Source organism: Sinocyclocheilus grahami, unplaced genomic scaffold (genome assembly GCF_001515645.1).
Source record: "Sinocyclocheilus grahami isolate Dianchi unplaced genomic scaffold, SAMN03320097.WGS_v1.1 scaffold124.1, whole genome shotgun sequence".
Classification (NCBI taxonomy): domain Eukaryota; kingdom Metazoa; phylum Chordata; class Actinopteri; order Cypriniformes; family Cyprinidae; genus Sinocyclocheilus; species Sinocyclocheilus grahami.
In genome coordinates, this window is record NW_015505303.1 from 844047 (window position 1) to 860567 (window position 16521).

Genomic DNA, 16521 nt, shown 5'->3' on the forward strand with positions numbered 1-16521 from the left:
AGCTATTCATATTCTAATATTCATATGAGCTATTTTTAATTGTTATCTGTTTTATATTCAATTTAATATGAATGATTCCTACTTTTATTGTATTTATTATATAATATAATTGCATTTTTAAGAAAAACATATTTTATTCTAATAATAATTAATGCATTGTATCTTTACTATATTCTATGTTATAATTTAATATCCAGGTGTGAAAAACTTGTTGCCTCTTTCCCAAAAAGACTCATGGCTGTATTCGATCAAAAGGGTGCTTCTACTAAATACTGAGCAAAGGGTCTGAATACTTAGGACCATGTGATATTTCAGTTTTTCTTTTTTAATAAATCTGCAAAAATGTCAACAATTCTGTGTTTTTCTGTCAATATGGGGTGCTGTGTGTACATTAATGAGGAAAAAAAATTAACTTAAATGATTTTAGCAAATGGCTGCAATATAACAAAGAGTGAAAAATTTAAGGGGGTCTGAATACTTTCCGTACCCACTGTATATTTGTATCTCTTCAATATTATCATTTAATATTAATGATTCATATCTTTATTATTTGTATTCTATAATATAATTAAATATTACATAATTATATTTGTACTCTAAAATATACTTATATATATATATATATATATTTTTATAGTCATTCTATATTATAATTAAATATTATTGTATTATCTATTATAATTTCATATTAATGTTTTTCATTACTTTTATTCTATAATATAAAGTTCAGACTTATATATTAATATATAGCTACTTAAAACATCCATCAGTGAGCAAAGATGCTTCATTGCATCAGAATACATAGTTACGACATCTACCTGCAGGGGCTTATGGGTCTGAACTCTTTGTGAAAATCTCTGGGAGTGTGTTTCTAAGTAATAAATAATGAGCACTGAGCGAGAAAGAATAGAAAGTGTGAAGGAGACTGCTGAGAAGCAAAGTATAAGTGGTGGTCATTAGATAAGCTATTAAACACAAGCTAAGCTGTTCTCCGCTTGTTTTTCTGTGCTTGTTTCCATGGCACAGTTAAGGCCTTTTGCCCATCTCTTTGGGTTTCTAGAGCTGTTTGTTTCTTTCTTTTTCACAAAGCAAACCATCCAGAGATTCTTGTAAAAATAAATGGAGAAAACCCCAGCGTCCCTCTCCTGATCTATCCCAGCCCAAGAGACAGAGTGCATAGCCGCCCCAGGGCTTTAGGTAAAGCAAAATTGTTCTGTGCTCGCTTTAGGGTGTACTGCACTTCGGCTGCATGCTCAGTACTGCGGTACTTTACCTTCAAAGACTTCAGAACCGCTCAAAAGAACTCAACATCGCCTCCGGTGCCCGCAGAGTGGGAGGAGATTTTGACATCGAGTTTGCCGTGTCGAAAATAGACACTGTTCTTCTGCTGGAAAGTTCTTCAGAGCATGGAGGTGTGATTCCAGCACAGGGAGAACAGCGAGATCTATTGCATTCTCAGCTCTGGCTAATATCATATCAGTTCCTACAGATTTGACATTCTCTGTCGAAAAGACTATTTTCATCAGAATCTGAATTTCCTTCCTGTCGTATATCTCAGATACTGTAACCCTGGATGCTCACATATAGTTCTTATTTAGCAAAATGGCTTTGTGTCAAATTGGTATTCTGTCAAATGACAGAATTAAAAAAAAAACATTTTCTGTAATGCACCATGTCTCTGTAATTATAATTTACAGCTTTTGGCTACTTTTGAGAGTGAACGATGACTTGAAACACGTTGCTTCATTTTTTATGAAATAGTTCATCTTAAATGAAAATAGTTATCATTTATTTACCCTCACTTCATTCCAACCCCATATGACTTACTTTCTTGCGTGGAAACCAAAAGATGTTTTTCAGTATGTTCATGCTGCTCTTTTTCATTCTAATAAAAGTGAATAGGGACCAGGCACTCTAAGCCATAAAAAAAAAAACACACACACAAGTGAATGATGACTGGAAATTAACAAGAGAGGACCATGACACATCATTTAACTTTTGATGAAATAGAAAATTCAAACAGGCATCATTTATTCGCTCTCAATTCATTCCAAACCTATATGACTTTCTTTCTTCTGTTGAAGACAATAGAAGACATTTTTGCAGAATGTTCATACTGAAAAAATAAAAGACTGGAAATGAACAAGAGAGACATGCCATTTCACTTTTAATGAAATAGTTTGTTGAAATAGTCATCATTTATTCACCCTCACTTCATTTCAGACCCATATGAATGACATTTTTCTGTGGAACACAAAAGAAGACGTTTTGTAGAATGTTCATGCTGCTCTTTTTTATGTACTAAAAAGTGAACGGGGACCAGGAGCCATAGAAAGGACAATCAATCAATCAATCAATCAATCAATCAATCAATCAATCAATCAATCAATCAATCAATCAATCAAAATAAAATAAAATAGAATAAAATTAAATAAAATTAAATTAAATAATGGTAAAAGATCATAAACAGGAGCCATAGAAAGGACAATCAATCAATCAATCAATCAATCAAAATAAAATAGAATAAAATTTAATTAAATAAAATTAAATAATGGTAAAAGATCATAAAAGTAGTCCATATAGCCCACCTGCTACATTCCAAGTCTTCTAAAGCCTAGTGTGAAAAACTGACTGAAATTTAACTCATTATTCATTGAAAAGGAAGGAAGAAAGAAAGACATATGGGTTTCAAAACACATGAAGGTGAGTAAATGATGACAGAATTTTCATTTTTAGGTGAATTATCCCTTTTCCTTAAATTGAACCCATCAGGTACGTTCCTCATTTCTCATTCTTCCTCATCACAGCACCACCTTCTCACATTCTTATAAATCTCTCCGCTCTCTCCAGCAGCTTCTCCCCACTCATTTCCTGTTATAATTATCATTCCCCTCCCTGCCGTCTTGATCTAAGCATTTCTAATTGAACAGTCACGGTTAACAGTTGGTCACCCTGTGCGGGGCGCGAGCAGCAGTCAGTCTCAGCGTGGCGTTTGCCGTGGCCTTTTGTTTCTAGACTGATTAAGACACTGCTCTGCCAAAGATGGATTTTGGTGGATTAACTTTAATAGAGTAGCCCAATACGGCCTGTTTGACGGTGCCACTGAGATTCCCGAATAGATAGAGAGGTTGTATCAATTATTGACATTCAGCAGAGTTTTCATATGGATCGTTGTTGGAGCGGTGTCTGTGTGGATCGTCTCCAGTGCTGCAAACTTGACCTGTCCTTTAAAATTGTTCTAAAGTGGCTGCAGTTGCACTCTGAACATGTTTATCTGAAAGCTAATGGTTGGCCTCTAGCCATCAAACTCTATTTTGACTATTGGGTGATATATGATACAGTCATTATAAGTGGTGTAATGTAACGAAGTAATAATACTTCGTTACAGTACTTAAGTATTTTTTGGGAGTATCTGTACTTTACTTGAGTTTTTATATTTCAGCCAACTTTTACTTTTACTCCACTACATTTCCTAATTTAAATGTATACTTTTACTCCGATACATTTCCCCGAAGCATATTCGTTGCTTACTACAAAATAGTCAGAAATCAGAAGAACACGGACTGCAGATAAGCAGGTTTGACGAATCAGTAGTCTGGCGCTTGCAAGTTAGACTCCTAAAAATACCTTTGCTCATGTGCGCGCACAACCGCGGATGATTAATTTTCCACTCAAGTTGAGTCTGCGCGTGCGATATACAGTAACTTCTGCGATAATATGATAAGTGTTGTTGTAATAATGTGCGATCTGACATTATTGAGTATATCACCAAATCACACAAGTAAAACAGAGTGCATGCACGTGATTTATTAATCTATTAAAACTCAAAAGCTGCAAACTTGACCTGTCCTTTAAAATTGTTCTAAAGTGGCTGCAGTTGCACTCTGAACATGTTTATCTGAAAGCTAATGGTTGGCCTCTAGCCATCAAACTCTATTTTGACTATTGGGTGATATATGATACAGTCATTATAAGTGGTGTAATGTAACAAAGTAATAATACTTCGTTACAGTACTTAAGTATTTTTTGGGAGTATCTGTACTTTACTTGAGTTTTTATATTTCAGCCAACTTTTACTTTTACTCCACTACATTTCCTAATTTAAATGTATACTTTTACTCCGATACATTTCCCCGAAGCATATTCGTTGCTTACTACAAAATAGTCAGAAATCAGAAGAACACGGACTGCAGATAAGCAGGTTTGACGAATCAGTGGTCTGGCGCTTGCAAGTTAGACTCCTAAAAATACCTTTGCTCATGTGCGCGCACAACCGCGGATGATTAATTTTCCACTCAAGTTGAGTCTGCGCGTGCGATATACAGTAACTTCTGCGATAATATGGTAAGTGTTGTTGTAATAATGTGCGATCTGACATTATCGAGTATATCACCAAATCACACAAGCTCTGATATCCCAGGACCAAAAGTGACAGATAGGAATAAAATTATTACACATCACAGTTCATTTGAGCACTTAAATTGTACACTGATTGAACACTTCCTCAAATCATTGTTTAATTAGGATTTAGTTTTATGTTGACTAATAACTCAATGTTTTCACTCAGCAACTCCACTGAGATTGCTGCTTAAAGGATTTTTGGGCATTTCTAATTATAATGTTATTGTTTAAATGTCGGTTTTGGGTCTGTAATGTGTGAATACTAAACTACAGGCCTTATCTCTGAATCAGTTGATCACATAACCTGTTGATTTATCTAAAAAAAAAAAGATCATGTTAAATTTTTAGAGCATAACCTAATTAATATTCATAAGCTTTTTTCATTCTTTTTTTGACATCACAACCAGCACGTCTGCAATGCACATGATTATGTTAATGTTTTTGATTGGTTGGCTTTCATGTTTCCTGTTTGAACACACTTTATCAAAGGCCAGATTAATGGCAAGGGTGACATCAAACATATATTTATTTGAAACTTAACTAAAGTATGAAACTGTAATGTATATTTGTCATATTATTGTTCCACAAAACAAATGATTTGCATTGCCTGCACGACCCGTCTGCCAATGAAACATTTATTAATGTAAATACCAATTGGCAATCAATAAACATAACTAGAGTGCCTCCCCATATGCAAACACTGTCCTCATTGAACATATTGACAGCGCAGTGCCGTGTCCAACCTGAACAATTACAGAGCTGTTTCCTGCTGCCTTGCTCTCAAATTGATTCTCTTTGAAGTTCTCAATTTGTGCTTTAGTACTGTTGATTTAATGTTTTCAACCAAACAACTTTTTTATCAAAGGCATTTTACTTTTTAGGGTCAAATTGTCTAGTAATGTACTTGAAGTTAACTGAATAATGCTTATAGTGGCAAAATGAATGCCTGGTGTCAGCACACATTTTGATATTTATATGTTTACACTACCGTTTAAAAGTTTGGGGTAAATTATTTTTGTTTTAAAGAAATTCATATTTCAGATTTATGTTTACATTAAATTGATTAAAATTGACAGTAAATACATTTATATTGTTATAATGTAGCAGTTCCCATATGAAATAAATACTTTTGAAGTTTCTATTCATCAAAGAATCCTGAAAAATGTTTTATAGCTCCCACAAAAAAATATTACTATGAACATTAATAATAAGAAGAAATATTTCCTGAGCACCAAATCAGCATATTAGAATGATTTCTGAAGGATCATGTGACTGGCTGCCGAAAATGTAGCTTTTCCATCACAGGGATAAATGACATTATAAATATAATCAAATACAAAATAGCTATTTTAAATATTACAAATATTTCGAGTTTTTGCTGTAATTTGAATCAAATAAATCAGCCTCGATGTCAGAAGACAAAGCCAGAACCCTCGCCGAATGTGTTTCTGGTCGGAAGAAGATAGACTTTCATTTTGAGGAGCAGATTTAAATTAGATCTAACAATGCTTCACCAGCTTTACCAGCACATATTTCCTTATTCTGGTGGTTATATTTGTCAAAAATGAGTTCACCTCTTCATTTACATACTCAGGATGTAATTGATTCAAACTCTAGTAGATCTCTACCAACTGCCACTTTAACTATTGTAAGCGAAACCATTTACAGTAAGTGGATGGGATAGCGTAGGACGGTACTTTATTAATCTCCTGGGTGAAATTGACGGTAAAAATTATCTCTGGGCTTACCATTTATAGATTGAGGTGAAAATATTGGCCTTGGCTGTGTAGTTTTTGCAGGAGAGTAAGATGTCCTAAAAGACCTGACAGTAATTTACAGAGGTGTATTATCTCTTTCATTGCCCCTGTTTCCCCATATGTAACATTTAGAGTGCTATTTTTCATGACTAAATGATGTAAAAGTCCTAAACAACAGGCTTTCTGCCAAAGATTCAGTGTTTTGATTGGATCCTCCAGTGGCTTCCATGCCTGGCTAACTCAGCACAGTGACACAGATGTAGAGTGGGAGGGTGTGATAGAGACTCTGTGTCTCTACCTGATAATAAGACATCATGAGGATACGTCTGTCTCAAGCTGGAGATAGCACATTCTGTTTGGGAGGCTTGATACATTGTTGTGATGTTTAGGGTATGTATTTCTCCTGCAATATGACATCCATCGTTGATCTGCTTACAGAGTTTTTCGCGGGTGGTTATCGGCTTGATCTACAGCTGATAGGGAGCAATTCGGTAGAATGCGGCTTTGGGAATTTGCTAATAGAGAAGCAACTGTTGGTTTTAACAGGTACAAATAGACATGTTTTTCTGTTTATCAAGTTGACATTTATTAATCGCCCCGTGGAAGCTTTTACAAAATAGAAAATCATTGTGACAACCGTTTTAACAGAAAAATGCACTTAGAATGTGTGAGTTAAAGAACTATTATCTTTAAATAGAAAATTGCTCTCAAAATGCTTTAAATTCAGAGGACACATATAGTATACTCATATTAAGCAATATATACTATATAGCAAATCTCGGCAGCTGTATACTGTATATTGTCACAAAAACTAAACTGTATTATTGCTCAGTATAGAATAACTTCATTCAAGTTAATTTACATACAATATACTCAAGTGGCGTGATTTATACTGTATCGCTTATCTCAACGATTGCTTGTATCTTTGCAAAATGTTTGTACATATGTTATCATCCAGCTCTGATAAATGCAACTATAAGACATAAAGATATTAAGAAATTATAAGCACTTGACTTTTTTTGTATTGTTATTTTGCATTCTAACCAGTTAACCGAGTGGCTTTTAATGCATATACAGTATGCAGTATTACATGCAACTCTTGAGTTCTGCTTTCTAAACTGCTGTTTTGTTACAAACTTTATGAAATATGATCATCATAATTATAATAGGAATAGAAACACACCTTACAGATTGGATGTGATATATATCATTGGTAAGGTTTCAACTTGTTGAAATTATAGTGACTACACTCTAAAAAATGCTGGGTTAAAAACAACCCAACTTGGGTTATTTGGCAACCCAGTGCTGGGTAAATATTGGACAGAACACATGCTGGGTTATTTTGACCCAGCTGGTTGGGTTAAACGTTTTTTACCCACCATGCTGGGTTGTTTAATATATTGTTTAAAAATGATTATCGCTGGCTTAAAATGGGCTGGAAATTAAAAATACCACACAGAATTACCATAGGCAACAGCAATAATCAAAAGATGAACATTTATTATTAAGCAAGAACACCCATGGACAAAATACAAGACAAATTGAATTTATTTGGGTGAATACAGCATAGTTTACCACATTACATCCATTTAAACTCGTTTAACAAGCATTTTAGAAATAAAAAAGGCATATAGAAGTAGCATTTTAATTTAAGTGTATTCAACTGTTCTCTGTAATCGCTTTTTACCGAAATAGTGCTAATTCTCGTGACGGTGTGTCGCCGAAATCTGAGCCGGTGAAGGGCTGCTGTTCGCTGGGGGAACTGCGAACTTTAGACCGCGGCCTAGCGTTTCACTCGTAGCTGAGAGATGGCTCCAAGACCTGCCCAAAAACAAACAGTACTGAAATTAGAGAACATATTTTAACATCAAATTAAATTACACTCAGTATTATAACAAATAAAATCCATTTATGTTATGCAAGCCAAAGGTGTTTCCAGCGCGAAACGACTGCTGCTGACACAGCTGACTGACATCTCGTCTTTATGTTGCGTTGCATAAAATAATATAATTTACACCACATTAAAGACTTTATAAATGAAATAAAATGTATACTAAAATTTATTCCCCGAAAGAGTGCACCAAATCGCAGCATTTTTTAGAGTGCATTTGTATTTAAACAACGACAAAAAAAACCCCTCAGACACACATGTAAGGGGGCATTCACACAGAACAACTGAAGTGAATAAAAAACAAAAGTTGAACTGTTTTTAAACTGGGCACATTATCTTTAAAAACATGGTACATTGCAAATTGCAAAGCCCTAATGTCTTCCATGTCTCCCTCTGCAGGTAATTGACATAATTGTCCGTTAGCTGCTGCAGTCATGGATCTGAAAGACAGACGGCAGCGCTCTCTGACACAGGGTCAGCGCGGAAAGGATCTGCACTACGCCACATCCTCTCTGGACAGTGAGAACTGCCATATAGTGTCACAGAAATCATACAGTTCCAGCAAAACGCTGAAGGCCTATCAGCAGGATGGACACCTGCGTTATGGAGGATGTGTTGCGGAGCTGGTGCACCAGGAGAAAGAAGAGTATGTCAGACAAGGTGAGATTGTTGCCTTAATTAATATATGAATGGAAGAAATCATAATGATAAATATGGTATCTGTTCTATTTGCTATGGTCACATTACTGAAATACCAGCAAAATTTAGCAGACAAGAAAGGTCCATTTTCATTTTCAAACCAAGCAGCTTTCTGTTGGCCAACATGGCAAAGTGTACATCTATCTATGCTCCCATATAATGTAACATCATATATTGAGGTTTAAAGCAAACAGAAGAATTTAACAAATGTATGTGCAATTCATAAATGCATGTTGGAAACAGCAGTCTTTAGGTCAGAGTTTTCTCATTAGTTTGGGCTTTAATACAAATGCCATCATGGATGAGTATTATCCATTTTAACCCACATAATCCCCTTGTAATAAAAACAGAGAAGATGATTTTCTGTGGTAAGTTTTAATTTGCAGCTATTGAAACTTTTGATCTGTGTGCATATACTGTGCCGGCATTTCATGACAAATATTTGTTCAAAGTTATTGTTCCTGTCATGCAAGTGACACTGACCTGGTAAATCGATTAGAGCAGTGATTCTGTAAAAAAAAATCATGTGGTACCTAAATCTAAATCAAATGACAAATTGAAGATAAATGAAAGAACCTGAATATATTATACCATGGTTCTCAACTCTTTTTTTGGTCTTTAAATTTCACAGAAGCATTAAGTATAAAATGTCATTGCCATTTAAAAAAATCTAATTATATGCCATTTAATTTTTACAGTGAGGATGGTCATATCAGGGTGTGATTTCAGTGATTGCAATATGAATATCATTGAGCACTTTCAACTGATGTGTGTATTAATTTTTACAGATTTTTCTTTTTGACAAAAGCTGTGTTCTGTCTGGTATTTAGCCATGAGCTTATTTGTCGATTAAGGTCAGATCACAGAGGAAATATTATTTTGGTAAATTAAAAAAAAAAAGTTTTCTTATCCTGAGATTCCTTTTTACCAAGAAAACCCAACCCAATTGTTTTGCTCAAATTGATCTTGCTATGAAGTGTTAACTGGTTATAATTACTTTTCGACCAACTGACCTTATTCAGTTGTTGCACAGAAAATAGATGGTGAAAATGAAAGGCTTTGAAAACTTTGTGCCATGTTGAAAGCTGTCCTTACAAACACACCTTTAGCCAGGCTTGTCAATATCAGATAGCGAGATAATAGAGGTGAGATGCAGTATTGAAGTAGGAACCTTCATCCTTTCAATATTTGCTCAGGCTGTCCTTTTCCTCACATTTTAAATTTCATCTAGTAAAAAAACTGTGAGTTTTTAGATTTTAGAATGGCTGGCAGTTGCAACAGCTTACATGCATCATACAAACCGTTTTTATGCGCTTATATTAATTGAAAGACTACATCTTATATTTATACTTTTAAAGTAGGCCTAAGACTTCTCATTTTTGTATCATGAATGATATTTCCATATGAAAAGGATGAAGAGACTGGCAAATATTAGTTCAAATGGATTGAGTGTACCAAAGAGTAAATGGGATTTGTATATTTATTTAGTAAATTATTATTCTTTGACTTTGTGAAACAAATAATATATCATGTTTTTTTCTTTGTACTTATTCTCTTTTTTCCCCTAATATAAATATATATCCATCACAGAATCCTAAAAATATGCATCACGGTTTCTAAAAAAAAAAAAATCATCAAATCAGCATATTAGTATGATTTCTGATGGATCATGTGACACTGACGACTGGGTAATGATTTAATATATGAAAATAGAAAACAGAATTTTAAACTGTAATAATATTTCACAATATTACTGTTTTAATGTATTTTTTGCAGCCTTCATGAGCAAAACTGACTTTTTTAAAAAACAATAACAATTTATTTTTGACCCCAAGCTTCTCAACTGTAGTGTATACAGTATTTATATGAAGGTATATGAATTTTTATTTCTATCAATAAATGCATACATACGTACATACATACTTATGTATATTGGTTGTAATAAGTTGGTTACACTTGTGAGATTTAGGTGAACTGCAAAACAGCCAAAAGGGTTTGTATTTATTACTTACAAACTTATTATTAATCAACTACACTACTACATTATTATGATTATGTTTGGGGTTTTCCGCTCTCAGTTCTCAGTCCGGATTGCATCCAGGATCACCATACGGTTATTTTGTCTGAATTCCACCAGCACAGTATTTCTGTGGAGACTCAGCCAAACTCGCAATACAGCCTGAAGCGTTTTTTGTCAGGTTTTGATTCGGGAATGTCCAGGAGAGGGATGCTGCCTGTCATTCATTGTGTGTGTGTGTGTGTGTCTGTTTTCCATAGATGCTGGCTCAGGTGTAGATCAAAAACGGAACGAAACAGAAAATCTTTAATAGTCAGAGATGAGATGTGCTCCACTATCAGTGTCCACATCTCATTATAGCAAAGTTTCATCTACCTAAAGCAAGAGGTGACCTTGTCGTCACTTTTCTCCTTCACCGTGTGCTGTAAAAATAGCCCAAACCACTGAGACCGAGCTGCACACTGCTGTCTCATCTTCAGAGTGGATCAGACAGACTCAGACTTACAGAGAGAAAATGATAGACTAGCAGTCTCTAGCTTTCAGTAGCCTGAGGTTTCTGGTCCACACATTTTTTTTTTTTTTACCTGCCAGCTGTAGTCTGTTCCACATTACATCTGAACAAACTCACCATGGATATGCTCATATGGTCGAGGGAGGAGTTTTTGGTTGTAGGACGCTCCAAGCTGGTGGTCCATGGCCATAGTGAGTGAACAGGGCTCCGCAGGCAGCTTTGCCTCAGTAAAGGCCATATGGCGAGGGAGCTTCGGAAGTATGGGAGCACTCGTTATGGACATTTGTGGAAAGGAGTGCTCTGCCTCTTAGGCAGCCAGAACCCTCTTATGGTCCCTTTAGTGCACTTTTTTCCAGCACAACATCTGGTAGCATGTGCTTATCGTCCTCCATTCCAGCTCTTACTAAGCAGAGCTGCTCCAAACATAGCAGAACATTGAGATTACAGTATGGGTAATGTGGGTAAAAGGGATACGGGAGAAATGATGATAGAGGAGAGTGAATCAGGCAGAAAGCAGTAACTATATCCATCTCTATGACCCTGTTTACACCTGGGATTAACATCCAGCTCGGATGATCCGATCAGAAGTGATCAGACAAGAGGGATTACAGTTTATACTTGGTATTGACATGTTGCGTGTCAAATGCATGGCTGGTGACCACTTCTGATCAGATTTCGTCAAGTGCATCGTCTCTGGTTTCATGACCACACACATCAGATCAGCCTGTCGTGTACTGATATTGTCTTTTTTATGGCTGATACGATACAGGTTATGTTTATCTCTGATAACTGATATGTAGAATTTGAATTACAGTTTTATTTCTGCTTTTCAGCAAAAAAAGTAATAATTCCACTGGAAAAAAAACCCATAGCAAGCATGGATAGGTTATTCTCATTGTATATTATATTATATTATATTATCATTGTTGTATATATATAATTAATAATCCAGATTATTTTTTATTTTCATTTAAATTTTAGTTGATGTTTTAGTAATTTTGTTGTGCTTTTGTCATTTTTATTCGTTTTTTACTTATTTATTTTTAAGCATGTCCATAGAATCTTTATTATTATTATTATTATTATTATTATTATTGTTATTATTATCATCATCATCATCATCATTATTATTATTATTATTATTATTATTATTTAACTTTTAATTTGTTTTGATATACTGTTGTGAACTGAATGGTCATACATTTATTTTGATCTTTGTTTCAAACCCTTGTTTTCATGCAGTAATTTTGTTATATGAGTAGGTGGTCCATGTTGTCCTTGTTGCATCAAGAAGCAAATTCAATGAGGACTTATGCATCCCTAAAGTCATTTTTCACTGGTAATCTTCCACTGTAGCTCTCCAATGTATATGGTGTAAGTTGAATTGCAATAACATCAAACCTCTATGGTTTGTGAGTGTCTCGTAATCAAACACAATGACATCAAACCTGCACCATATTTGATTTGATAGTAGTGAAGGTAAAATGTTGAGTGAATAATGACATTATTTTTGGCCTGTTTCTTACACACTTTTTTCATATGGCTTCAGAAGACTTGGAATAGTAATACTTTTATGATACTTTTTTCTTGATTAGCTCCAAATGAGCTTGATTAGCTTCAAATTAGCTTGATTAGTTCCATGGATCTTCACAAGAAGCTGCTTCAACCCCCCTTTTTCTTTTTCATGGAAAAAAACTAACAGGGATGAAAAAACATTAGATGGAGTATATAATGACAATTTTCATTTTTAGTGAACAATTTCTTTAATACCAGGTGTAAACAGGACCTTAAGTGCACTAGCTGCAAAGCCTTAAGTTTGCTTTACTAAAAGGAATAAGTAGTCTGTACTTTTCCTTTTTGAATTTTGCTCTCCCACATGATGGCTAAAATCTGCATCATATGGACTTGTCGCTCAAGATCAATACCAATGTGACTGCATTGCTTTCAGGTTTCGATTTGTTTGGAGTAAGAGTAGGTAGTTTAACAAGCTCTTGATAGGATTTTCATCCACAATACAGCCGGTGGCCATCAAAGTCAACAGAGGGACGTGAGCAACGCTCACGGTCTTTAACTGACAATGAAAAGCAGATTATATTTTAATGCCGTTGTAACATTTTCCTACACCCACTGCCTGTTACAGGAGCTTTGAAGTATTGTGGGGGTCTAGGTGAGTCTCTATCACAATTAGAGATCTTTTCCATGTTGAAGAGGGACATTAGGCCTCTGCTACAGAGTGGTGTGTAATGAGCAGTGCTTGAGATGTAATATTGGGAGAGCTCTTACTGGAGACTGTAGTGGAATAAGAATGAGAATGCACTAGGAATGAGAAGCTAAAATGGTGAAGATGAGTTAGCTGGTGTATAAACACCTAAACAGACCTATCTTGATGGCTGCTGTTTTTTCTATTCATGGAGATGTCGACCTTGTGTAGCAAGAGGCAGTATGTTTGTGTGCTGTGGCATATGGATAATTTAAAAAATGGTCGATAAATTGCATTTACTGTATAAGCATATATTTTTTCTGCTTTCCATTCTGCAATAGCCTTGACTGTCTCATGGCATCTTTTTTTTCGTTTTCCTCTTCACTCTCCCAATCTCTCTTTTTCTTATAATTAAAATTTTTTCTTTAGTAGAATTTCAAGTGAACATGAAGTTAAAATTTACACTATTTGCTTTTTGTAATGCATGCATGTGAATAATTCAACAGTTCATGTTGTTTCAAAGCAAAAATGCTTTTTGCTGATGTCGAATAGCTAGGCTCAGTTTTAGCATTAATTCTGGCTCCAATCCGGTATGTTAGGGGCTGGTCAAAATAGTGAAAGCTCAGTGAAATTTTGCAAACAAAATAAAAGGTTCATTATCTATTGTCAATAGTGTAGCTCATACAGAAGTCACTTTCAAACCAAGCAGATTTCTGTTGGTCAGTGCGTTGAGTCATTGTGACTAACTTTAACCCATTACAAAATCAGTGTGAGGAAATAATTTGCCCTCAAACAATGGCTATGCTTTCCCGGGCCACCGTAGGGGTAGGGCTCGAGTGAAGACTTTCACTGTGTCCCGAGCCCTCAAGGTTGCACGATTGGTTCCCGGAGCGGTTCGCGCTGGTTCTCAGCGCCCCGCCTCTGTGCCTTTCTTCCCGGAGGTGCATGAGGAGCCCAACAGGTCGTGGACGGCACCTTTTTACTGCCGGAAACTGATTTGTTGGATCCTCCTCCCTCACCACCCTCGATGGTGGGGCAGTCAGGGGGTTACAAGGGTCCCCCCGGTGGAGCGGTCGGTTGCGATGCAGTTGTGTCCTAATACCGCCTCCAACCGGCAGGGAGAACCGTGCCTCCCCTCCCGGGTCTGTAGGTACTCGAATGGCCAGCGATGCCTATACGACCGGTGGAGAAGCTGCCTCCGCCTTACACGCTACGGCGTAATTGCAAGTGCACCAGGCCAAGGCACTGAGGGACTTGCACGAGGGTGGTCACGACCCGGAAGTTCAGAGAGAACTCCGCACCGCGGCGGACCTCGCGCCACGAGCGACGAAGGTTACGGCGCGGTCTCTGGGTCATGCGATGTCCACTATGGTGGTCCGGGAGCGCCAATTCTGGCTGTGACTGGCTGACATGCGCGAGACGGACAAGACACGATTCTTGAACGCCCCCGTGTCCAAGGCCGGCCTGTCGACGACACGGTGGAGAACTGGCCCAGCGGTTCTCCGCTGACCAGAGCAGACTGAGGCCATCAGGTACATCCTGCCGGGCCTCTATCAAGAGGGTAGGGGACCTGCACTCATTTTCGGTCAACGATTCGTGCCTAGAGTTCGGGCCGGCTGATTCCCAGGTAACCCTGAGGCCCCGGCCCGGCTACGTGCCCAAGGTTCCCGCTACTCCCTTCAGGGATCAGGTGGTGAACCTCCAAGCGCTGCCCTCGGAGGAGGCAGACCCAGCCCTAGCTTTGCTCTGTCCCGTCCGAGCCTTAAGGTGCTACGTAGACCGGACGCAAAGCTTCAGGACCTCAGACCAGCTCTTTGTCTGTCACGGAGGCTGGCAGAAGGGGAATGCCGTCTCAAAGCAGAGGATGGCCCACTGGATAGTGGATGCATCACCCTGGCTTATCAGGCACAGGGTGTGCCCTGCCCGCTCAGGTTGCGAGCTCACTCAACTAGAGGTGTTGCATCCTCCTGGGCGCTGGCTCGTGGCGCCTCGCTGACAGGTATCTGTAGGGCTGCGGGCTGGGCGACCCCTAACACATTCGCTAGATTCTATAGCCTTCGTGTGGAGCCGGTATCCTCCTGTGTTCTCACCTCAAACGGGTAGAAGCACTGAGAGGCCCCGGCTTCGGGTCGGCTTGCAAAATCACTCCAGAGAGTCCATACAGTAGACCCTGTTGAGTTCCTCTGTCCCCTCGGCAGCCAGACGTGGCGGAGCGTCCGGCGCCAGGCCTTCACTTGCTGAATCCTCGAGAACCGGTAGAAGGCTGGGTTCCATATGTAAGACCTAAGTGGATCTCATATGTGTAAAGTCCACGGTATAGCCTTGAGCCCGTGTTTCCCCGGCAGACTTCTGCCATTCCAAGAGGCTTCAATCCCCTCCATTCTTCCATATGCACCTAAGGGATGTCCATATGTGTATTGCTTCCGAAACCTCCTTCGGGAAGGTTCGAGCTTCCGTAACCCCCCTGTTCCAAGTAGAACGGGTACATTTCCCCAGTGTTATTCAGTCTTACTCATTGGGTAATGCCATTGCAGCAGTAGCTGGTCCTCTTGTGAAGAAGCCCTGGCCTACGCCAAAAAATAGGGGCGCAGGTGGCTTCCACAGGACACTGGAAGGGGCAGTAGCTGTGGCCCTTTGGTAGGATCCCAATTTCGTCGGTCCTCCGACGTGACGTCGAGAGTGACCTACTGAAAGGGAACGTCTCGGTTACGTATGTAACCCTCGTTCCCTGAAGGAGGGAACGGAGACGTCACGTCCCGTCGCCACAGCTCCTGTACCACCGCTGAGCGGCCGGGCCACCGGCTCGGCTCCTCAGCGAAAACCTGAATATGCGCTGCACCTGCTGCCTACTTATAATCACGCTGTGATCAGCAGCAGCTGGATGCAATAATCGCATGCCAATGTGCATTGGCTCGTTTAGTTTACACTCGAAGTAGATTGGTCCCTCTAAGCGAGATCCCAATTTCCCAATTTCGTCGGTCCTCCGACGTGACGACTCCGTTCCCTCCTTCAGGGAACGAGGGTTACATAAGTAACCGAGACGTT

At 38.1% G+C, this 16521-nt stretch overlaps 1 protein-coding gene across 1 annotated transcript in view; it reads left to right on the top strand.

The window, feature by feature from the left end:
• The window catches only part of tenm2b (teneurin transmembrane protein 2b), a 302210-nt gene that overhangs the window by 50914 nt on the left and 234775 nt on the right, over window positions 1–16521 (top strand). Inside the window, exon 2 of the mRNA XM_016278713.1 lies at window positions 8449–8709. Coding sequence (XP_016134199.1) covers window positions 8484–8709 — 226 coding nt within the window. The 5' untranslated portion in view covers window positions 8449–8483. The remainder of the gene's footprint in view (window positions 1–8448; window positions 8710–16521) is intronic.